The sequence below is a fragment of the Penicillium alfredii genome (genome assembly GCF_028826965.1).
Source record: "Penicillium alfredii strain IBT 34128 chromosome Unknown utg000011l_segment0_segment0, whole genome shotgun sequence".
NCBI lineage: Eukaryota > Fungi > Ascomycota > Eurotiomycetes > Eurotiales > Aspergillaceae > Penicillium > Penicillium alfredii.
Window position 1 is genome coordinate 1,208,325 of NW_026622708.1, and position 22,861 is coordinate 1,231,185.

Sequence of the window (22,861 nt, forward strand, 5' to 3'; positions counted from 1 at the left end):
GTTGATATCGCCGTGCTTCCAGTTACATGCTCGTCTCTTGAGTTGCTAAGTGGTTAGCAATGGAACCACCACGCCACGTGTGACGAGCATCTTGCTCTTGGAGAAGCTGAGTGGTGTCTCCTGCCAAACCCCATCCTCCGCCTCCAGGGGTCCTGATGATGATCCGCTCTCCCGGTTGCATACGGACCGAATTTTTTGCCCCCAAATTGATGCGCTTTTCCTCCCAGCTGCCGTCAGACTTTCGCACGCGGCGAACCCAAATATTCTGGCCACACTGGGCGTCTTCGCCTCCCTCCAACCCATACGGGTGGTAAACTCTTCGTTCGGAGAGAATAGAGACCTGCACGGGGATCCGGAACTCGATTTCTCGCACGACCCCATCCCCGCCACGGTGCTGTCCACGGCCCCCGGAGTTTGCTCGCAAAGTAAACTCTCGGAGTACCACAGGATATCGCCGCTCGAAGACCTCTGCGTCCGTGATTCGGGTGTTGGTCATATGTGTGTGAACTCCCGAGGTGCCTTCCCAGCTCGGTCCAGCTCCGCTCCCGCCGGCGATGGTCTCATAGTAACCAAATCCTTTTGTTTCCGTCTCTCCCAGCAAATTCCCGCCAAATCCAAAAGTCAGGTTGTTGGTATCTCCCTGTGAAGCCGCGCAGGCCTGGAAACATTTCAGGATGACATCGGTCACACGTTGGCTCTATAGCGTAGTCAGCCTGAAGCCACATTGGATGAGCAGGGTGGTTCCCCTTACCGTGAGAACATTTCCGCCCACCACAGCCGCGGTTTCAGACGGGGACAGAAGGCAGTTTGAGGGGATCCGAACGTCAATGGGTTTCAAGCAGCCTTGGTTCAGCGGAATGTCCGCCGATATGAGACACCGCAGACAGTAGATTATTGCAGAATACGTAACTGCCTCCGGGGCGTTGACATTTCCTGGCAATTATTAGCCAGGTTCCTATGTTTCCCAGATGTGTCGTTCTGATAGCAAGTCTTACCATATACTTCTGGCCCCGTTCCATCAAAATCAAAGATCGCCTTGCCCTCTTCCTCGTCGATCGAGATCTTCAGCTGGATTGGGCTGCCATCGTCCATATAGTCCACAGCTCTCAAGTCTCGGCCGGCAAACTTCTTGCTGACCTCTTTCAGCAAGTTGCGCACGCTCACGTCAGCATTATCCTGGATTTGGCGCATATAAAATAAAACAACCTCTTCGCCATACTCCTCGATCAAACTGCTAATCAAGCTGATTCCTTTTTTATTTGCCGCGATCTGGGCCTTGAGGTCATTCAAATTGTCCGCGAGACATCGAGTTCCGCTGCAATTGGGGTACTGGGCTGGTTCATTGTACAACAATTCGGTGATGCGCGTTTCATTGAACTTGCCCTCTGACACCAGTTTCTCGCTCTTGATCGCTGCGCCCTCTTCATACAGCTCTTTGGAATGGGGTGGCATGGACCCGGGGAGAATCCCTCCGATATCGGCTGCGAGCGAGTCAACAATTGAGGACTTTTGTGTTTCTTCCTGGGGTGGGTTCTCTCACCATGGTGTGCCCTTGAAGCGACATAAAAGATGATTTTGCCCTGGCTGAAAGCAGGCTGGAGGACTGTGATGTCGGGAAGGTGGGTCCCACCGAAATCTGGATGGTTTGATACTATCACATCGCCAGGCTTCAGTTTGCCTTGCCAGATCTGAGCCTGCGTCCGTACACAGGTGGACATGCTGCCCAGATGAACCGGTAAGTGTGGTGCATTCGCCACAAGCCCGCCCTCGGCGTCAAATAATGCGCACGAATAGTCGAGGCGTTCCTTGACGTTCGTGCTTACACTGGTTTTCTGCAATGCACGGCCCATTTGCTCTGCAATTGCCATGAACCGGTGTGAGAAGACGCTTAACAAGATGGGATCCACTGTGTCAGTACTGATCTTAGGGGGGCTAGCGTCGGATTCGCCGATGTTGATGACAACGTGAGACTTTGTCAAGAGTGCCGAAGCTGCCGGTGTTACCACGATGGTTTGGGTGTCGTCGGCAAGAATTGCTGGTCCTCTCACCCGGTCGTCGATCTTCAGATCGTCCAGTTTGTAAATGGGAGTCTCATGCCGACCACCTTCGAAGTATACCCGAGACTTGCGATATTCCCGACCCATCACATCGTTGGGCTTTGCCTCTCGGAGCTGCTGGTCCACGGTCTTTTCGTATGTCTCGAAACTCTTGCCGATCCCCCGAACCCGTACATCATCCACGATGATGTCTCGATCAGGGAGGGTAAACCCGAATTCTTGCTCATGTTGCCGCACGAAAGCTTCTCCAAACGCCCATTCATCATCATAGGAAGAATTTTCTTCCCGGCTGGGTTTCAATATCATCAAGGAAGATTCGGTGCCCCGGTATCGCATGTTGAGATACTCTTCAAAGATGATCGAGTTGTCATCAAACCCCTGGTCCTGTAACCTTCGTGTAGACCTCTTTTTCAACTCGTCCATTTTCAATGCGAGTTCTTGCTGAACCCCTTTATCATCAGTCCATGTCTTTGATTCGGGCTCCTGGCATTCATCCACTACATCCGCCAACGCCATGCCGTACGCAGACAGCACCGAAGAATACCGATGGATCAGGATCTGTCGGATCCCCAGACTCTCAGCGATTGCCACGGCATGTTGTCCTCCGGCTCCTCCAAAAGTAGCAAGTCTGTGTTTCGAAGTATCATGCCCCTTTGCCTCTGTCAAAGATCGAATCGGTCGGGTCATAGTCTCGTTAGCGACCTGAATAAAGCCAAAAGCGACCTCGTCCGGGGTCATTTCTCTAGTGGAATCCCCCTTGTCCATGTCGTTGTTGATTTCTTGGGTCAGTCTCTCGAATAACCTTCGGCTGGCTTGCTCATCCAACCCTTCGTTTTCATTTGCGCCAAAAATCTTTGGAAAGAAATCGGGGACCAGTCTACCAAGAAAAAGATTGGCATCGGTCACAGTTAAGGGCCCATCCTTGCGATAAGACGCAGGCCCGGGGTATGCACCAGCGGATTCTGGACCAACAACGAACAGTCCATTGCGGTAGAAAAGCCTGGATCCACCTCCTGCAGCGACAGTATTTATGTCCAGCTGGGGAGATTGGATTGTCACTCCTGCTGTGGTCGTCTCGAAGACGTGTTCATACCGGCCAGACCCGTACCGGCTGACATCTGTGCTTGTCCCTCCCATATCGAACCCGATCACGGGGATCCTCGACGCGGGATCGTATGAGGTCAGCGCATAGCCAACTACACCACCAGCGGGGCCGGACAGAATGGCCCGCAACCCCGAAAATTTGTCCACATCCACTAGTCCACCATCTGATTGCATGAATTCGCAGCGTGCGCCTCGGGTGCCTTGCTCTCGCTTGACACTCTCACTCCCGAGGCCACCTTCAAACCCATCTTGGAACCCTGCAATGTACTTCTTTATGGTTGGCGTCAAATATGCATCGGCACATGCTGATGTAGCGCGCGGAATGAGCTTGATCATTGGCATGAGCTCATGGCTCAGGCTCACATGATGGAAGCCAATTTGCCCCGCAAGCTTTCCTATTAATGCTTCGTGGTCTGGAAACGTATACCCGTGCATGAGGCACACGGCGATACTCCGGATTCCTTTGTCGTAGACTTGTTGCAGCTGTGCTCTAACGGTGCCCTCGGACGGACACTTTAATATGCGAACTGCCTCGGAAGAAAGGCCACGGACCACGTCCGCACTCGAAATGGTCTGTTCCCGGGGTACCGTAGCTGTGGTGTTACGATGCGGGTCCTCGGCATAATCCTCCAAGGTGACTCGTTCATCCACCTCGATGACTTCTTCATATAGCACGTCGGGGCGTTTGATAGCCAGATCAAATATTCGGGGTCGAGACTGGTTTCCAATCTGAAGGCAGTCCTTGAATCCCTTGGTCACCACCAGAGCGATCTTTTCCCCTTTGCGTTCCAACAGGGCGTTGGTAGCAACAGTGGTACCCATCCGAATGCTCTGGATCAACGAGGTGTCGATCGGCTCCCCACGGGGGATATCACGGCGTGTGACCTTTGACAGGATGCGTCGGATGCCTTCGAGCGGAGCATCTTTGTAATTCGTTGGGTCTTCTGAGAGTAGCTTGATAACAATATCATCCTCGAGGCGTCCTGTCCCCGGATTTCCAACACAATCGGTAAAGGTTCCGCCTCGCTACATAAACTTGTGTCAGATACTGGAATGCATGGATCGGAAGGGGTATTTTACATCGATCGCAATGTTGATTCCCATTGTTTCCGTGGGTGTATCGATTGAAGAGAGGACTCTTGGAATGATGAGTGGCTTGCTTAGAGCAGATAAGAAATCCTCCCCGCATCGCTATCAACGGCCTACGTCATTTCCACCGCGAGAAATGGACCGATTTAATCCATCGGATTCATTCTCCTAAAAGTTGAATAAATCGTATACCTCTCCTCCTCTCGACTATTTGTAGTTTTATTAAAATAGCCGTTAGAGTCGATAGTTCTCTATTTTTCCCCTTAAAAATAAAAGGGCCTTTATACTCTTCTATAAAGTATCTTTAAAATATCGAACCGTATTATAAGAACCACAATAGAATATTAGATTTGATCCGTAGGTCAAATGATACAACGTTTTTAATACCAGTAAAGCAAGAAAAATGTTTTTGTAGGACGTTTAGAATAAATACCCTTTTTGTAAAGAAAATGTACAGCTAAGGGTTTTACTAAATGTATGAAAATCGAGGTCCTCTATGAGTTCTTTCTACGATGTTAATCGCGAGTAAGATAACAACAGGACGTAGTAGGCGTAGTAGGTATAGTTAATATAGCAGTTGATATAGTAGTCCATACTAGCTAGAGAAAGTAAACTATTATCAAGGTATAACGTCTATTTTCATGATATTATTGATGATGGATACAGTAGACAGAACAGAGGATTCCTAACCGCCTAGAGTGGAGGAGATATGCAATTTATTCTGGAGTGCCCCTGTAGTGCACAGAATTGATGGAAGATGTGATGCATGTCGCCAGGCCTAAGAGCTCCATCCAGCACCGGAAGTCGAGCACACAATATTCTACGAATTCCCCACAAAAGACAATGCAACTAGACGAGATATCTACGACGGTATTTCGAGAGGACCTTGAAGCTTCAAAGCTTTTCGACCGGTCGGGAAGGGCGGGGAGTGGAAATGGAAAACCGCGTTCAAATTAAGCAAGCGAAGAAGACGGATGGCGGTCGGTATTCATCGTGACAAACGCAAGGACGAGAGACGGGCGAGGACTTTTAGAACGATCGCTCGACGTTCGATTCGGTGGTATCCGAGCTGCTGACCAGGATAAATATCCAACACCCCCCCAAAAACAATAACAAATGGCAATAAAGGTGACACATTCACTGAAGCCCCGTGTAGAAAGGCGGAAGAAAGCGATGGACGAAAGCTTCACTGGAAAGCAAAAGCAAAGAACAAGGGAAGAGACGGCTTAGTAGGCAGCGAGGCCGGTATCCTGCTCTATCCCTTCGGGAAATGTAACCTTTTGACTGTCTTCCCCCTCGTGGCGCTTTCGCAATCAACATCTGAATGGGAGGTAACAAAGGGATTCCGAGGACATGAGCCGAGACGGCATGGCACTGAGTCGACCTACTCAGCAGTATCAAGCTCATCATGAGCAGAAGGCACGGGGTCCAGGGGTACTGTTCTCATGTGAGCCGCGAATTAATTCATGGAATACCACCCAACTCACCTTTCCTGTCTTCGCCGTTAGGGCCATTTTCACGCTCCTCATCACGGCGCTCTCGGTCATCATCCCGTCTCTCTCGGTCATCCTTGGCGTCACGGTCCCGGTCATCCGGGCTGCGGGAACGGTCACGAGAGCGTTCGCGGTCGCGGCGATCGTAGTCACGGTCCCGACGGTCATAATCGCGATCACGACGGTCATAGTCACGATCATGGCGATCATAGTCTCGCTCGTACCGATCATCTCGGCGAGGGGAATACTCGCCACGACTGCGGCGAGGCGACGGGGAACGGCCACGACGAGGAGGCGTACGATCACGACGGCGGTCACGGCCAGAGTCAAATCGCCAAGATGCGGAGGGGGGAGTGCGTGCCCACTGATGTTGGGTTAGAGGCATCGAGCCAAAATAAGGAATCCAGAACAAAATCAGCTTACTTCGATCTTCAGTAGATCATCACGGCCAATGCGCTTGTTGTGCATTTCATGGTAGGCGTCATCGGCGTCACGGCGGCTTTCGTATTCAACAAAAGCAAACCTGGGCCAGACTGTCAGACGAGCGCATGAAATAGAGGAATCAACATCTAAACCTACAGTCGACTCGAGGGAGTGCGAGGGGCCGGGATATCGCAACGGACAAGACGTCCATAGCTGGTTCCAATGTCAGTCTTATTGTGGCCACACTCCTGGATAAGAGATACTGCGATCACTGATGACCAAGACCCAGCATTTACAAGAGAGCGAGAGAAAGGGCAACATCAATGAAGCTTTCCCCCAACGCCAAAACGGACTTGGGAATTCAAGGACTGGAGACGGCCAACGGTCCTTATCGGGATGCCGGCGGGAAAAATGGAGATCGAAATTCGGGGGGGTCCAACAACGCGAAGGTGTGGGCGGCACGTACCGTTCGAACTCGTAGGCAAGATCGCGGGCGCGGGTTCCATGGCCGAACCCGGTGACATAGAGGGTGGTTCCAGAGCGAGACATGGTGCCGGAGCACGAAAAGAGAGTAGAAAGAACTGGAAGATGGCAGTAAATATTTTTAGTAGATGTGAAACTGAGTGGAAGAAGAGCAGCTTTAAAAGCTTCTGAAGACTCGAAGGAGTGGAAGGGAGGAACAAAAAGAATTGAGGTGGTAGAGGTGCTACGGTCGGCGAGAGCCACCACTACCGCCAATGATGAAAGACAGCACTGCACCACGGGCTGTTCTTCCCCGGTCAATGTCGAGAACTGTAGTCTTAAGATAGTAGAAATCCTTCTAGGGGGGCTCGATATCAACTATGGGTGTCTAAATCTCCATGGTGCGTGCTCGGGTGGCCTTTCCAGGGATCATGAGAACAAGTGGCGCCGGGACATCGGGAGGTACCGCGTCAGTCGGTAGTCGGAATGATGTTTTCCATCTCCTAAAATCTCCAGCGTCCCTAACCATCTTACTTTACCCGCCTTCGCCGAGGCTTGACGTTGACATACCTCCCCTTTCTCGGTCGTTAGGGGATTCTTCCGACGAAATCAACCGGGTCTGACTGCAATGATGCGCCGTTAGACGCACCCGAACGACAGACAACCTTCATGGCCACTACTCTAGGAATACAGACTCCGGATTTTCACTGTCACGCCGGATCGTCGATCTACTCTATTTGAGCCTCGTCTGTTTAATTTAACAGCAATTATACCCGAGTGGACAACAAGAAGCGCGTTGGAGAAGTGTGATCATTCCCCGGGACGTCAAGTCGTTGGAGTACGCCTTCAACACCCCCCGATGCGCATTTTGTCACGATGAGCCTAGATCGTCAAGATGCTACTCAGAAGAACGAGGTGGAAAGTACGGCAAAGCCTGCATTGCCAAACCTGTCTCAATTGCCCTCGTCTCCGAGTTCGGCCACGGTTGGTTTTGCCCCCCCCCAGCCAGGCCCAATCTTTGCAAGTCTCATGGATAACCGATTGCTGTCAATAGGATGCTGTGGATGAGCAATCACCATCTTTGAGGCAGCAAACCACCAACAAGCTTGCCGAACCGGTAGTAGCAGCTTTCATGGCTGGTGGAGTAGCGGGTGCGGTGTCCAGAACGATAGTGTCACCACTCGAACGATTGAAGATCCTACTTCAAATTCAAAGTGTTGGCCGAGAGGAATACCGGCTGTCGATTTGGAAAGCTCTCGTCAAGATGGGACGAGAGGAGGGCTGGCGGGGCTTCATGCGAGGGAATGGCACGAATTGTATCCGCATCATCCCCTACTCGGCAGTACAATTTGGAAGCTATAATTTCTACAAAAGAGTGAGTATTCTCCCTCCTGGCCATGGAGCTCCCCGAGAATCCTTTTGAGGCCTTCCATGATACTGACCACCCCAAAATAGTTTGCAGAGTCTGCAGATGGCGATATGACGCCCATGCGCCGTCTCGTTTGTGGAGGTGCAGCAGGCATCACCTCAGTCACCATTACCTACCCGCTTGACATCGTTCGGACAAGGCTTTCCATTCAGTCAGCCTCGTTTGCTGAGCTCGCCAAGGAGCCAAGCGAAAAATTGCCTGGGATGTTCACCACGATGGTGTTGATATACAAGAATGAAGGTGGTATGGTGGCTCTCTATCGCGGAATTGCGCCAACCGTCGCTGGAGTTGCCCCCTACGTGAGTGTTTCTTCGTTCTCGGTTGCGGCCCCGCTGACCACACCAGGTTGGCCTGAATTTCATGACCTACGAATCAGTGCGCAAGCACTTGACCCCCGAGGGCGACAAAAACCCAAGCCCTTATCGAAAACTACTGGCTGGAGCCATCTCTGGGGCCGTGGCACAGACCTGCACATATCCCTTGTAAGCCCTCTTCGAACTTGTGCCTCGAATGACGCTGACCAAGCATAGTGATGTCCTGCGACGACGGTTTCAGATCAACACAATGTCCGGGATGGGATATCAATACACGTCGATTTGGGATGCTGTGAGAGTGATTGTGGCCGAGGAAGGCTTGCGCGGACTTTTCAAAGGGATAGGACCCAACCTGCTCAAAGTCGCCCCCAGTATGGCCAGCAGCTGGTTGAGCTTTGAACTGACGCGCGATTTCTTCGTCAGTCTGGGTGATAAGGAATAGTTCAATATACCTCAAGGTGTCGGCGTCTCATGTCTTGAACCCTGCAGCGATTTCATCCATGCTCTCTTGGTGACAAGAAAGCACCCTCTTGCAGTGCAGATGCTTCGTTGATGTGAGCAGAAAAGTCAGATTGCGGACGAAGGTGGGTGATCATTTGCCGAGATCTGGGTGGAAGACCGCGCACACTACTGTCGGCCATCTTAGAAGCAGATAGAGTTAGAGATATAGTGGTCGGAATGTAAAGTGATGTATAGCCCGTTCAATTGGTTGTTTCTTTTTTTCTTCATTGCCTCGCAGCCTGTTTCTCTTGTCGACATACATTCAACAACCTGTTAAATTCCAATTGCCATGATATTAAGAATGAAAAACATAAGAATCGCATTCATGATCGCAGCAGAGTGGATTGGCTGTTCCCCGGGCCGAGTCGGGATGGATTGGCTGAGTAAGGATTTACCACGTGATCACATACCCAAATATGGACTAGCGTAGGGCTCAACCCACACACCACCGTCCAACCGAGAGTCGAAGATCAAAAACCTCAACCGCTGCACTCTACATCCGGGTGCGACAGCAAGCTAACTCCCCAGGTGTTCAACTAAATACCAGCAGCCATGGGTATGTCCTACGTCCATTTTCTCTGCACAATCTCTTCCACCCCATTCTCCGGTTCTTAAACCATCAAATTTCTTTTTTGTTTCTCTTCTCAGGCTGATAATGTGGAAATCTCAGGTATCGACTTGGACCGTCACCATGTGCGAAGCACCCACCGCAAGGCTCCCAAGAGCGAGAACGTCTACTTGCAGGTCTTGGTGAAGCTGTACCGCTTCCTGGCTCGTATGATTCCCTCTCCCCTCCTCGAACCCGATTTTCGCAATAAATACACTGGCATGCTGTGATGGTTCTGGGACGAGACTGATTCGAGGTGTTTCACAGGCCGCACCGAGTCCAACTTCAACAAGACTGTTCTGCGCCGTCTCTTCATGTCGCGAATCAATCGCCCCCCGGTTTCTCTTTCGCGCATCGCCTCGAACGTCAGCGAGCCGCACAAGGGCAAGACGGTTGTTGTGATCGGTACTGTGACGGATGACAACCGGCTCTTGACCATCCCGAAGCTGTCGGTTGCTGCTCTTCGGTTCACCGCCACCGCCCGGGCTCGCATTGAGAAGGCCGGTGGTGAGACCCTGACTCTGGACCAGCTTGCTCTGCGCGCCCCGACTGGTGCCAACACCCTGCTCCTGCGTGGTCCCAAGAACGCTCGCGAGGCTGTGAAGCACTTCGGCTTCGGCCCCCACTCCCACAAGGTGCGTGATGGGATTCATTTCTCGCCGAGCCGGTCTGTGCGACACGACAATCGAGATAGATATGCTAACATCCCTCACAGAAGCCGTACGTCGGCAGCAAGGGCCGGAAGTTCGAGCGGGCCCGTGGCCGGAGACGGTCTCGTGGCTTCAAGGTCTAAACGACCTTGTGATGGATGTGGTTCGGATCTCAGTCCGACAGTGTGGATGTGTCATGGTCGATACGAAACCGCACTAAAGGACCCGGTGCCTGGATTTTCTTCGAGTGTGACCAAAGACCAGTTCTTGTACCTAAAGTGGCAGAATGTCTGTGGTTGGACTGGGATATCAAATATGATGAATGAAGGGGCAAAAGAGAAAAATGCATCAGGCTTGGTCCTAATCCTTGTTTTACGATGGCGAAAATGTTTCACAAAAGATTTTGATTTTCTACAAGATCTTGCGCTATGCTGTGATCACTGGCCCGTGGGCAGACTCGTATGGAGGTATTTCCGTCCCCCTTCCCCCTCGTAGTAATCTCCTGCCCGGTGGCCCTGACCCCGAATCAAGTATTTATAGATGGTGAGTCCCTCCAATCCCACCGGTCCACGGGAGTGGATCTTGTTGGTGCTGATACCGACTTCCGTCCCAAACCCATACCTCATGCCGTCAGCAAATCTTGTCGACGCATTCCAGAAGACACCCGCACTATCAATCCCGCTTGTGAACAAATCCGCGGCCTCTTTGGACTCGGTCAAAATAATGTCGGTGTGTTTCGATGAATGCGCATTGATGTGCGCGATTGCAGCATCCACAGCCGAGATGGGCGGGTTCGTGGAAGGAACGGTCTTGACTGCTAACACAAGGTCCAAAAACTCGGTATCGTAGTCAGACTCAGTAGCCGCCTGTACTTGCGCGGCTTTTTCGGCAGGCAAGGTCTTTGTCAAAGTCGTTCTCGAGGCCGTATCACAACGGAGGGACACGCCCTTGCTAACCAGAGCTTCAACCACGGCAGGAAAAACCGATTCAAGGACGTCCTCGTGTACAAGCAAGGACTCCAATGAATTGCATGCCGCAGGGTAGTCCGTTTTTGAATCCACAATCACTTTGACGGCAGTCTCAATGTTGGCATCCGAGTGAATATAGGCAGAACACAGACCATCGGCATGTCCGAGTACTGGTATTTTCGTGTTCTCTTTCACGAATCGAACAAGTTCATTGGAACCCCGAGGGATGACAAGGTCGATGAGCGCATCCTGGGCTAGGAGGGAGGACACCACATCACGGGTCTTGACAAGTTGAATCGAGGCGACTGGCACCTGAGAAGTAGCGATGGCTTCAGAAACGACGTTTGCAATGGCGACGAAAGACTCCATGGACTCTTTCCCTCCTAGAGGAAGTATACATTAGCACACCGATTATCAACCGAGGTAGTAAAGTCGATTTAGTAAATTACCTTTCAGGATAGCGGCATTGCCTGATTTAATAGCCAGGGCAGCAATGTTTGCAATGACCTCAGGGCGAGCCTCAAAGATGATCAGCAAGACACCAATGGGGCAGCTGACTCTTTCAAGGGACAGGCCATCATCAAGGAGAGTCCGCAGCGTAACTCTTCCAACTTTGATTTTCCCACTTGATGTCAGTTGTCTCTTTCACCCCCAGTGAAAGCTGACTGAAAACTTACTAGGATCAGGCAGATCTCGTACACTCAAGATACCCTCTAGCATATCTTCATATTTTCCAGGCCGAGACAAATCAAGTCTCTTGAGCACACTGTGGCTAAGATTACCGCTTTCAGCAGCACGAGTAGCCGATTCAACATCTTTGGCATTGGCAGCCAGAATTGTAGCCCGGTTCTTGTCAAGGGCATGATGAAGTGCCGTAAGTGCTTCATTCCGAGCATCATTTGACAATATTGCGAGGCGGCGGGAGGCGAGGGATGCGCTGCGAGCGACATCAACTGCGGCTGAGTCTGTCAGCGACATGGTGGTCACTAGAGGTCAATAGAGGGGAGTTAATGAGTGAATTGGTATGAAAGATGACAAGATAGAAAATTAAGAGGTGGGGGGAATTTGAACATGAGTCAGGCTCGGGGGGGCAGTAAATCGACTCTCCAGCTTTCTCCGCTCTGTAGAGCTATCGGGGCTTTCTCTCACTTGCCATGGTCGCATCCCCAATCTATGGGGAAAGCTCTATGCTTGGGACTTGATTTCATTACACTTTACATCGATCTTTTGCTCCTTCTTAGTTGAACTTCGCCCCTTGCTTCTCTCAGTCTCCAGCGAACACCTCCCAGAGTCTCCAAAACCGCTGGTATCAGCACTCATCGCCAGAATGACACTCATCTCAGACCTGGTCTCGGCGTCTGCGCACCTCCACAGCACCACGGACCTTTCTGATGAGGACCATGATCATCGAATTCGCGACTGTGTTGCATACTTTAGGCAGCTCTCATCCACCAAAGCTCTCAGCTCTGTCGCTGATGATGAAACTCTCCTGGATGTGAGTCCTACTTCCTATCTTGACTGAATGCATGCCAGCCAAGGTCCTAACGTATGCTTCCTCTACAGCATTTTGATCCATCAGCAGATTCAATCGCGTACCTATTCATTCTCCGGGTCCAGATCCAAACCTCACAAGAAAGGACAAGTGAGAAGTTGCCTACCAACTTACGTCCGATGGGGAAATTGTGGTCAAGAGCTGTACGCTTTTTGAAAAAATTCGACAACATCCACATCAGATATGCTGGTCAGGAATGGCGCCAGCTTATTGAGGTTGTGGCACAGTCAGCGCAAGCGGCATCCAAGGCAGGCTTACCTCTCTCACTGTGTCTCTCCGTTTCCTTGGTCCAGCACTAACTTCTAGAAGCCACTCCTGGCGGCTCGACTGATTAGGGACGCAATGCTTCACCTCGACCCCTCTTGTGCCGTATTTACGTCAACTCACCTTCTTCTGGTCCGGCTTTGTCTCCTCGCTAAGGCATATAGCTGCGCATTGCCTGTCCTGGATAAACACATCTGTCATTTTCCCATCGTGACTGGTCGTCATCCCTTGAAGTCCTCTCCGGCGCTCTGTGCCAGGCATGAGTCAAGCCTGTCATTCATCTCAGAGGCCTCAGGTCTATCGGCCAAACTTTCATACAGGGACCATCTCCGATATTTTCTGTATGGTGCTATGGTGTACATGGCACTTAAGCAATGGCGCAAGTCATCTCACTTTCTCGAGGTTGTCATCTCAATGCCTACTACTAGCGTCGTCAGCATGGTCATGGTGGAAGCATACAAGAAATGGGTTTTGGTGGGCTTGCTTGAAAAGGGCAAGGTGAGTGGTTATACTAGAGGGAACTGCCAATCCCACGGCGGCCGCGTTCGACATGTTGGCTAATACTTCGGTGGGTAAGCTATGTTCACCTCCGGGCATCACATCTCCCCACGTGGTGAAGATGTACCAGTCTCTTGCAAGGCCCTACATTACGCTTGCTCATACCTTTGAACGCGGTGACATGAGCAGACTGAGGGCCGAGGTAGATGCAGCGGGAGAGGTATGGTGCATGGTAAGTCATGGTCAAGATAGATGATTCTCTCGAGGCTGTGATGGATCGCTAATAGGCTGGCACAGGACAACAACCTTGGCCTGGTCTCTCAAGTGGTCAATGCCTTCTACAGACACACCGTCGTCCGACTTGGGAGAACTTTTGCTGCCCTAACTGTGGCCGACCTTGCTAAACAGGCGTTGCCCCCATCTACCAGCAAAGAAGTTGCTGAGTCCACTATTGCCTCTCTCATCATGTCCGGGGCTTTGAATGCTACTTTGCTGCACCCGCCGAACCATGTTGGTCCCACAATGCTGCGATTCACCGCCATGCCCTCGTTTCCGCGACTGTCAGATGAAGTGGACATGCAGGTCCAACTCAAGGGAGAACAACAGTCGCTAGAGACTCTGATGGGCCATCTGGTTGAAAGCAACCATCACCTCGGCTTGAGCGATGAATATGTTGAATACGTGCACAAGGGTCAAGGCTGGGTCAATTCGGGTGACGTCAACCTCACTGAGGAGGATGGATTTGATATGGATGAAGACATCATGGGGGATCCATGACATTGTGCTGAATTTGTGCCTGCGTCATAAAGCGTTGCTGTTCCACCCTTAGGCTCTTCCTGCTTTGGCCCCCAACCTCGGCTTAATCAAACCCCATTTTTTTGTGGCTCCCATTCTTCAAACAAAAAAAAAACAAGCACACGAGAGGAGTTGCGATAGTTTGGAGGCCCACTTGGGGAATTGGGGCCTCCCCGCTTCAACAGACCCAAATAAAGAGAAGCCATTCTTCTGCCCAGATTCCTTGCGATTCATTCTCCGAAGTCATTAGAACGTTTATCTCAAATGGCTATTCAGGTTTCTGCTGTTGAAGCTGCTGCGCGGGCAAACTCGAGGCTCTTTGAGCCCTTGGAGATTGCCAACCGGGAACATCAAGCTCGAACATCGTGTGATCCATGCTCCCATGACACGGAATCGAGGGGTGCCTTTGAATCCCCAGAGCACGCCCGAGAACCCTAATCGAGTCTGGTACCCGGGCGACTTGATGGCCACTTACTATAGCCAGCGGGCTACCAAGGGAGGGTTGATGATCACAGAGGGCGTGCCGGTTTCACTTGAGGTGAGCACTCGAACCAGGAAGGATTCAATTCGAGCTGACCCTTTGTGATTTCTTCAGGCCAATGGAATGCCAGGTGTTTGTGGGCTGTTCACTCCGGAACAAGCTGCCGGATGGAAGAAGGTGGTCGACGCCGTCCATGAAAAGGGTGGATACCTGTATTGCCAACTGTGGCATGCTGGTCGAGCCACCATCCCTCAAATGACCGGTCGTCCCGCAGTGTCGGCCTCAGCTACGGTCTGGGACTCGTCCACAGAATGTTATTCGCACGTCCCCGTGGGGTACAAAGAGCCGGTCCGCTATGCGGATCACCCACCGATTGAACTATCGATCCCGCATATCCAAAGTACTATTGGTGACTACTGCAACGTAGCTCGGACGGCACTGGATATTGGGTTTGATGGGGTTGAGGTCGTGGGACATAACGGCTATCTTCCAGAGCAGTTTCTGAGCTCGAGCATCAACAAGAGGACAGATGAGTATGGGGGCACGGTGGAGAAGCGGTGCACATTTGTGCTTGAACTGATGGACGAGCTGGCAAAAACGGTCGGGGAAGAGAATTTGGCGATTCGATTGACGCCTTTTGGTCTCTTCAACCAGGCCCGAGGAGAGCAAAGAGTGGAGACATGGTCCTATCTCTGTACGAGCCTCACAAAACAACATCCTCGTCTATCATACATCAGCTTCATCGAGCCGGTGAGTTCAATTCTGCGATCAGGGTCCGATCATGGAAGCGCTAACCGTCACGTGGTCAAACCCTTCCCAGACGCACGAGCAATACTTCAGCGAAGCGGAAAAGAAGAGCTACCTTCGTAGCTGGGGAATGGACGGGGTGACCCTCGAAGCCTTTCGTGCAATCTTCGGTCAAACTCCGTTCTTCTCTGCGGGCGGATGGGACGACAAGACCTCATGGGGCGTGCTTGAGTCGGGCCAGTACGACGCCTTGCTATATGCTCGACTCTTTGCAAGCAACCCCGATCTAGTTCATCGATTGAAACAGGGGTTGCCACTGGCTAAATTTGAGCAACAGCGATTTTTTGGACCCTTCGAGGACAATGTCCAAGGCTACATTGATTATCCTACGGCGAAAGAACAGAGTCTGGAAAAACAAGTTCAACGAGAGCGCCTGATCATTAGGTAGTGTATGTGTTATAGCGCAATGCCTTGTGAGTAGACATCTCCCTCCCAGGTGCTTCTAGCTTGTACAACCACCTAGATACCAAGTGTGGGAACCCTCCATCCAAGCAGGGGCGACATAACACTACGAGGGTCAGTCAAACATCAGGGTTGCAGAGGGAGGGAGAGGGATCAATTCTGAAGAAACACCTAGGTACGCTTGGTGACCTGAACATCCACCAGGTCGAGATCTGTAATATCATGTTCCCCCAGGCAAGTATCAGGATCCAACTTGTCCCCGTCAAACACGAGGGAAACATGATCGTCGGGAGAAATGTCCTGTTTGTCTCGGAACGCAGATATTAGTCGGGAAACCATTGTTTTCTGTCTTGCTTTGATTTTGAAGTCATTCAACCCAGGACTTCTCAGGATAAGCTTCATCGGTTCGTTTTGCTCCTCATCCTCAGTTTTGTGTGGTGCCGGAGATATCCCTCCAGTGCTGGGAGAAGGACTCTGTCGGCGGCCTGCGATAGGACTATCGGAGACTGCCTCCATGTGAATACGCAACTCTTGGGCGACATTTGTGTCATCATCCATGCCCGGCAATTCAGCAATCATGCCCTTGGTCTTAATCCCCAAACTTCGGCAGGTTGTCACATCGAATAGACGCCGCCCTTTCCAGGTCAAGTATATAGACGGCTGTGTTTCCGGCACAAAGCTTTGGCGCTTGCACCATGCCAAGCGGACATCTCTGAGACTTTGGGACATCTTCCGGTGGACAAGCAATGGCTTTGAATTCGCAATTTCTGACGTGATGAGAATCTGAACAACCGGGTCGTCGGCCGTGGGTCCCGATGGTTTTTCAGGCGGAGAAGCAAACGAGGAGCTGGGTTCCCATGGCACACTACCTGTGGTGGACTTGTAGGTGTCATTTATTGGCTTGAGCGTCTGGGGCATCACGGGGTGAGGGGTGGAGGGCAATGGAGAATCTCCTGGGTCGGTATCAACGGGATTATCGGCCAGATAATAGGGGCCCGATACACGTGTGACATTCGTCTCCAGCGGTTTATCATCTTGGTCAAGTCCAGTCTTCTCCAGTGGCCTGCCACGCTTGTCAAAATTTGCCGCTGATTTTCTAGGCGTGCCCGGACTTTCTGATTCGTGTTCCTCACCATGGAGTGCAGGAAGCGATTCTTGAGCGGAACCTTCATCCGAAAGACGAAGTCGTTTATGGCGTCTACCGTCGGCTTCAATGGAATCAGAACCAGGCTTCGGTTTGTGTGCATCTCGATTGGCAGCAACAATATCCGAATAGGTTTGTTCAGATCGTCGGTAGAATTCGGTTCCTGTAGCCTCAGTTCCCGTGATGGCCCAGGAGGGCTTTTTGAAAAACGAGGGCATCGTTAACATGAGGCCATGAGGGTGGGTAGTTTTATGATGAGCAGTTTTGAAGTGCAAGATGGAGCCTCACCGCCTTTGGGCCTAAGGCTCTTGGATCACACCCTCTCTGGTGCAACCTCGGCGTCTTGTGGCATCTGGCTCATTCTGGATATTAGGGCTTTGAGCTTTGGAATTTGCTAAACTTCGACCTGAATTTAAGAGAAGGGGGAAGATTTCAACCATGGAGAACAGTCCATCCTCCGAAGGCAAAGACCCCTCAGCCTTTCTGGGCGAAATCATCGGAGCGCCTGTGATTGTGAAGCTGAATTCGGGCGTGGTTTACAAAGGTACTATCTCTCAGTATTTCTGTTGTTTTACTCCCCCGTGTTGCCTCCATTCCTGATACCAGTACAGGCGAACTGCAGTCGGTCGATGGTTACATGAATATTGCCCTGGAGAAGACCGAGGAATTCGTGAACGGGAAGCAAAGACGGAATTATGGGGACGCTTTTGTGCGGGGAAATAATGGTGAGATCTTCTTCCTGGCCGGTTTGGTCTTGCGGTTTCTTGATTCTGACTCATATAGTGCTTTATATTTCCGCAAGTTGATCCAAAGTCCTGTTCCCTGCGTTTATCACCAGATCATCGACCATGAGAGGCCCGCTGGTGGTGAACAGGAGTACCTCGACGACAGGATGAAAAAAAAAAAATCGAGAATGTCTTCCGTTCTCTGGTGGACCTTGCAACCGAAGAGCAAATCCTAATATCTGCTTGCTTCATTTGCCCGCAATCCAGTTGGAGATCAACTTCCACGAATGAAGCTATGGCCGCATTGTATGTCATTGGATTTTATTTTGCCAGACACCTCTGTATTTGTCTCAGCCATCGGTATTTGAATCCGTGTCGCCGATCAGAACCGACTTACTTACCAGGGCTGGAATGATACGGCAATGGCATGCTCGGTTCACAACCCTCTCCCTGTTGGCCATCAGATAAATCCCAATCAACCCATTCTTCCCGTATTTTGCTTGGTTGGGACTGCAGGACCTCCGTGTAGCGTATTGGCAGGGCTGCCAGCCCCGCGGCGGACTGCGAATCACTGCACCCTAGAATTCGACATCATAGAGGCAGATATTTAACAAGTTAACTTGTGGTTCGGCTCTCTGTCTGACTGTCGCCCGTATCCTTATCTGCTGGGATCGTTTCCTGGGCAGTGGGCCCTTTCTCCTCAAACAATGCCACAAGCTCATCAACCTTGCCTTCTAGCACATCAAGGTGGTTTTCTAGAGCCGAAGCAGCCGTTTCACCCCTAACAAAATATGATGTCAAATAGGGAAAGCATGTCAGGTCATTTAGAGGTACATACTTGGCAATATCTGCGAGCGCCTATTGCATCAGAGGTTAGCTTTTGGTATATAGGCCATAGCTGCGACTGTGGCGAGATCGAAAAGGTGCATGTACTCCTCAAGGGAGCAGGGACTTACCTGGGAGATATCAAAGTCAGGCGGATCGGTTTCCGGCATGGTAGTGGTCTGTTACTAGTTTATTGGCTGCGATGGGCGAAAGCCTGGGGTTGTATGTAGATGGCCCTGCAGGCCAGCGTTCTCTTTGTTGTGGGATATATAGGTTAGCAGATGAGTGGAACTTGGGAAGGATATATCCATGGGTCCACATATAAAGAGCTCTAGCTAGTCACATGATTCGTGATGTGTACTATTAGCTGTGCCCTCTACTCACGCAATATCTTTTGGTGTCAGTGCTCCTTAGTAGATCCTAAATCCTACTGGATCCCTGATTTATTATATTCTTTATTCTTTTACTACAATATGCGGCCAAAAGTCTAGTTTCAACCTATAATTTAGATTTACTCTACTATATTGAAATTCGAATAACTCCCTGTTACGCGTACCTAATTGGTCACTGTGAGTTGGTCCTTAAAGGTGACACTTCTTTTGGAAACTGCGGGCCTCAAGCCTGTCCTCAACCGTCCTAATGCCACGTTAGGCCTTATATCTCGTAGTTATACAGGGTCCTTACCGTTACTTTTACTAATAATATAATTCTAGTAGTAATTAGTTAGTAGCCGTTACCTAAATCATATATAGATACCTAGCTTCTTACGTGATTTATTGCCTAGTGTTGTTTAGTGGGTGTTACGACCCCTACAGTTGCCCACTAAATAAGGGACTCAGCTTACCGATGGGCCACCGAGAGCCAACCAATCCAAGAGTCACGTGGGACGAGGTGTAAGAATAACTACTAATCAAGCAACACAACGAATACTATCTTAATCACTAGGTGATTAACCCTATATATAACCTTACCTTAGTAGAAGGGTATATTAATTAACTAGTAGAGCCTATTAAGAGCTATCTATTACTATATCTTTTATTACCGATACTAATATAGAGGAACTAGATATATAGAAAAGGTTTTTACTATATATATATCTAATTCTTTATAATTAATTATATATTATTACTTAGATATCACTTTTAGTCTTATTTATAGTTTACTTTTGTGATAACTATTCTATAAATAGAGGAGCTACTTTAGTACTATAAAGGGTCTACCAAGATGGTGAGGCATAAGGTTATTCCTAACTAACGGAAGGGGTGAATTAGGTAATATCATATAATCCTGAAGGAAGTCGGAACTCGTTACTTAATCCACTCTATAGTGGAATAATCACAATATATAATAGAGACCTAATCGTTTATATTGTCGATAATATATAGAGTTACGAAGATATTATATAATAAAGTAATACTCTCATATTAAGCTAATAAGATAAGATTCAGTCTTGATAGTAATAAAGATATACTTTTTCTCTTACTCCTTCCCCTTGTTTCTTTACCTGATCGGTAGGTCTTATACCCTGCTGTTACGAACCAAGCCACCTCACTCGCGCCAACAGGGGTACAAGAGGAAACCAGAGCCAACCAACCCCGCGGTGATGATGCAGGACAACAAGGGTATAAGTCACGTGACAATATACCACGATCCATCGCCAAGGAATGGTATATCGGATGGTATATCAATGGGACTACTACATGCCTGCATGCAGTATACCACAAACGAGGGCGTGGAATACTGGGCAAGGGATATATAAGGACAGTCTTTACCACATGTATTTAGTTCTTCGTGATCAATCCCATCATTGTTACTTGGAACCACCCTTTGGTACTTCACAGTTCGAACATAGCGACAACCCTCCAACGGTCTTGGGAGCTTACTTAGTGATCCTCGATCCCTAAGTGACTGACTTGACCGGCGCTCTAACTGGCACACCTTGCAAGCACCCTAGAGACCCGAGCCCATAGAAGGCCCCCGAGGCATTGGTACGGTTGCGGATACGCTTGAGGCCTGCAGTACTCCTAGAGAAGTATCACCTTTGCGGACGTTACTCACCGTGACCAGTTAGCAGTTCGTAACACATTGATCACCCTGTCATCGAACCGTGAAGTCCAAGCATCATGGCGTCGCACGGCAGTAACAACAAGGGCAAGGCGATCGAGCCTCTGCCACCGAAAACGCAAACACGACACACCGACTTGGATTCGGACGATGAAGATGAGAAACGAGTCAGGGCACTGGAAGAACAGATTCACACCCTGATCAGCCAGCTCAACACCTTTAGCAGCAAGCATGACCACGACATTGGAGACCTTCGAGACTCAGTCGAGCAAAGTGCAGCCCAAATCGCCGCCTCCGCACCAGCATCTTCCGTGGGAATCAAGTTACCCAAAGCAGAGAGCTTCGACGGTACTCGATCTAAGCTTCGAGGGTTCCTCACCCAGATGGATATGCACCTTGACATGAACAGAGGAAGGCTAGTCAACGACGCCGCAAAAGTCATCTTTGTGTCATCATACCTACGAGGACAAGCATGGGATTGGTTGGAACCGTACATTCGAGAATACTATGAAAAGGCTCCAGACGCCTGGTCTGCCATGGCCCAGGGCATCTTTTCGCGATACAGCAGCTTCCGACAATTGCTTGAACGAACCTTCGGCGATATCGACGCGAAAGCAACGGCTGAACGGAAACTTGCACGAACTCGACAAACCACCTCCGCAACAGCCTACGTTGCCGAGTTCATGGCACACGCCGCAATCCTAGGATGGGACGACTACGCTTTGATTCCACCATTCTATGGGGGGCTGAAATCACACATCAAGGACGAAATCGCTCGAATCGGACGACCTACCACCATGAATGAATTCGTCGACACTGTTGTACGAATCGATAACCGCTTCTACGACCGACAGCGAGAAGAAAGCGAACTTAAACAATGGCGCCGTAACCCAGGACGAGGAAACGGCGGACGATTCCAACAAAGACGGAACTTTGGGAGAAGGGACAACGACCCCTACGGACCCAAACCAATGGAACTCGATGCAGCAAGGCTGCCTACCGAAGAACAGAAACGACGCAAAAACAACAACCTGTGCTTCAACTGTGGTAAGCCAGGACACCGAATCAAGGACTGCCGAAGCAAGAGGCAGGAGAAACCCCAACAATTGAACGCGACCCAAGAACGAAGAGGTGCGTACGACACTACTGGCACCGAGAAACCAGAACAAGGGAAGCCTCAACGGCTCTACGCGACGCAGGAGCGCGACTGGGAAGGCCCCATGATTGTGGATGGGAGCAAGCCACCAGGACTGTATCGGGATGAGCGAATGCTCTCCGAAACAGACGACGAAGAATTCCCAGAGATCGACTATGAAATCATCGAAAACTCGCCGCAGATGTACGCGAAGGATCATGCCGCGGAACTGACACAAAACAACGAGGTCTATATGGACGACCTAGTCCTTAGGACGCCCGCGCAAGCTGGTAGCGCGGAGGAACACTTTGAGCGCTTCAAGCAAGGCTCAGAAGATATTGAGAGTCAAGGATGGACCCAGTACGGTCCCTGGAACACCATCGACTCCCAGGAATTGTCGGACGATTCCCAGGAGTGGGGCACAGGTATCCTGAGGACACCAATTGAAATCCCAGGAACGCCGGAGATCCCAGAAACTCCACCCACACTCCCAGAAACGGAAGAGACGATCCTGGAAACGCCTCAGGAAAACCCCAGGAACAGAGAAACCTCGAGTGACGAGACAAAAGGCCAACAGGATGAGTCGGCTCGGGAAGAGCTATCCCAGGACCAACCAACCTGTCCATGTGAGCATCCACGATGCGCGTGTCGAGGATACGCACGACACCCGAAACATGACATCAGGGCGGTTGTAGGATGCTACGACGACAATTGCATGCTCCACTACCCAGGGAAACTCAACCTTGGAGTTGAGCCGAGACCTTTGCGATGGGAAAAACGACCCCAGTGGAAGCCCGAATACACAGGAACATGGCACGGCAACAAGAAAATTGCACCCACACCACAACTCGCAGCAACACAGTGGGGGGCACATATGAAAGTCTTCGTCAACGTCGCATACAAGAATATGCGAGCGATGATCGACTCAGGAGCCAGCGGAAACTTCATGAGCCCACAGTGCTGTCAGGAATATACAATCCAGCGGCGACGAAAAGAGGAGCTCTTACCTCTTACTGGACTCAATGGAGAACCACTCAGCACGGGAATTACGCACGAAACAGGGGACCTGCCG

At 50.5% G+C, this 22,861-nt stretch overlaps 11 protein-coding genes across 11 annotated transcripts; 6 read left to right on the plus strand and 5 right to left on the minus strand.

Annotated features, from left to right (window-relative positions):
• Positions 1-22: 22 nt before the first annotated feature.
• On the minus strand, positions 23-4,265 carry NUU61_008882 (uncharacterized protein; the record flags this gene model as incomplete). The annotated part of the gene is made up of 5 exons (XM_056659407.1): positions 23-697; positions 752-933; positions 996-1,481; positions 1,541-4,187; positions 4,242-4,265. 5 exons carry the CDS (start codon positions 4,263-4,265, stop codon positions 23-25), a joined length of 4,014 nt encoding a protein of 1,337 aa, XP_056507700.1.
• Positions 4,266-5,634: 1,369 nt separating this feature from the next.
• On the minus strand, positions 5,635-6,715 carry NUU61_008883 (RNA-binding protein; the record flags this gene model as incomplete). The annotated part of the gene is made up of 5 exons (XM_056659408.1): positions 5,635-5,687; positions 5,738-6,107; positions 6,167-6,266; positions 6,323-6,379; positions 6,633-6,715. 5 exons carry the CDS (start codon positions 6,713-6,715, stop codon positions 5,635-5,637), a joined length of 663 nt encoding a protein of 220 aa, XP_056507701.1.
• Positions 6,716-7,504: 789 nt separating this feature from the next.
• NUU61_008884 (putative mitochondrial carrier protein) lies at positions 7,505-8,813 on the plus strand (the record flags this gene model as incomplete). Its single annotated transcript, XM_056659409.1, has 5 exons — positions 7,505-7,612; positions 7,683-8,003; positions 8,084-8,356; positions 8,403-8,539; positions 8,588-8,813. The coding sequence occupies 5 exons, from the start codon at positions 7,505-7,507 to the stop codon at positions 8,811-8,813; spliced, it is 1,065 nt and encodes a 354-aa protein (XP_056507702.1).
• Positions 8,814-9,424: 611 nt separating this feature from the next.
• Positions 9,425-10,272, plus strand: NUU61_008885 (60S ribosomal protein eL18; the record flags this gene model as incomplete). The annotated part of the gene is made up of 4 exons (XM_056659410.1): positions 9,425-9,428; positions 9,543-9,647; positions 9,747-10,114; positions 10,195-10,272. 4 exons carry the CDS (start codon positions 9,425-9,427, stop codon positions 10,270-10,272), a joined length of 555 nt encoding a protein of 184 aa, XP_056507703.1.
• Positions 10,273-10,566: 294 nt separating this feature from the next.
• On the minus strand, positions 10,567-12,075 carry NUU61_008886 (glutamate-5-semialdehyde dehydrogenase; the record flags this gene model as incomplete). The annotated part of the gene is made up of 3 exons (XM_056659411.1): positions 10,567-11,480; positions 11,547-11,708; positions 11,775-12,075. 3 exons carry the CDS (start codon positions 12,073-12,075, stop codon positions 10,567-10,569), a joined length of 1,377 nt encoding a protein of 458 aa, XP_056507704.1.
• A 349-nt stretch (positions 12,076-12,424) lies between these two features.
• On the plus strand, positions 12,425-14,188 carry NUU61_008887 (putative COP9 subunit 3; the record flags this gene model as incomplete). Its single annotated transcript, XM_056659412.1, has 5 exons — positions 12,425-12,592; positions 12,661-12,875; positions 13,234-13,411; positions 13,491-13,643; positions 13,709-14,188. 5 exons carry the CDS (start codon positions 12,425-12,427, stop codon positions 14,186-14,188), a joined length of 1,194 nt encoding a protein of 397 aa, XP_056507705.1.
• Positions 14,189-14,588: 400 nt separating this feature from the next.
• On the plus strand, positions 14,589-15,882 carry NUU61_008888 (12-oxophytodienoate reductase; the record flags this gene model as incomplete). Its single annotated transcript, XM_056659413.1, has 3 exons — positions 14,589-14,744; positions 14,802-15,437; positions 15,508-15,882. 3 exons carry the CDS (start codon positions 14,589-14,591, stop codon positions 15,880-15,882), a joined length of 1,167 nt encoding a protein of 388 aa, XP_056507706.1.
• A 185-nt stretch (positions 15,883-16,067) lies between these two features.
• On the minus strand, positions 16,068-17,258 carry NUU61_008889 (small ubiquitin-related modifier domain-containing protein; the record flags this gene model as incomplete). The annotated part of the gene is made up of 1 exon (XM_056659414.1): positions 16,068-17,258. One exon carries the CDS (start codon positions 17,256-17,258, stop codon positions 16,068-16,070), a length of 1,191 nt encoding a protein of 396 aa, XP_056507707.1.
• A 220-nt stretch (positions 17,259-17,478) lies between these two features.
• Positions 17,479-18,001, plus strand: NUU61_008890 (U4/U6-U5 snRNP complex subunit LSM6; the record flags this gene model as incomplete). Its single annotated transcript, XM_056659415.1, has 2 exons — positions 17,479-17,584; positions 17,652-18,001. 2 exons carry the CDS (start codon positions 17,479-17,481, stop codon positions 17,999-18,001), a joined length of 456 nt encoding a protein of 151 aa, XP_056507708.1.
• A 379-nt stretch (positions 18,002-18,380) lies between these two features.
• NUU61_008891 (uncharacterized protein) lies at positions 18,381-18,760 on the minus strand (the record flags this gene model as incomplete). The annotated part of the gene is made up of 2 exons (XM_056659416.1): positions 18,381-18,623; positions 18,722-18,760. 2 exons carry the CDS (start codon positions 18,758-18,760, stop codon positions 18,381-18,383), a joined length of 282 nt encoding a protein of 93 aa, XP_056507709.1.
• A 2,691-nt stretch (positions 18,761-21,451) lies between these two features.
• On the plus strand, positions 21,452-22,022 carry NUU61_008892 (C2HC-type zinc finger protein; the record flags this gene model as incomplete). Its single annotated transcript, XM_056659417.1, is given in 2 exon segments — positions 21,452-21,993; positions 22,004-22,022. 2 exon segments carry the CDS (start codon positions 21,452-21,454, stop codon positions 22,020-22,022), a joined length of 561 nt encoding a protein of 186 aa, XP_056507710.1.
• Between the last annotated feature and the right edge of the window lie 839 nt (positions 22,023-22,861).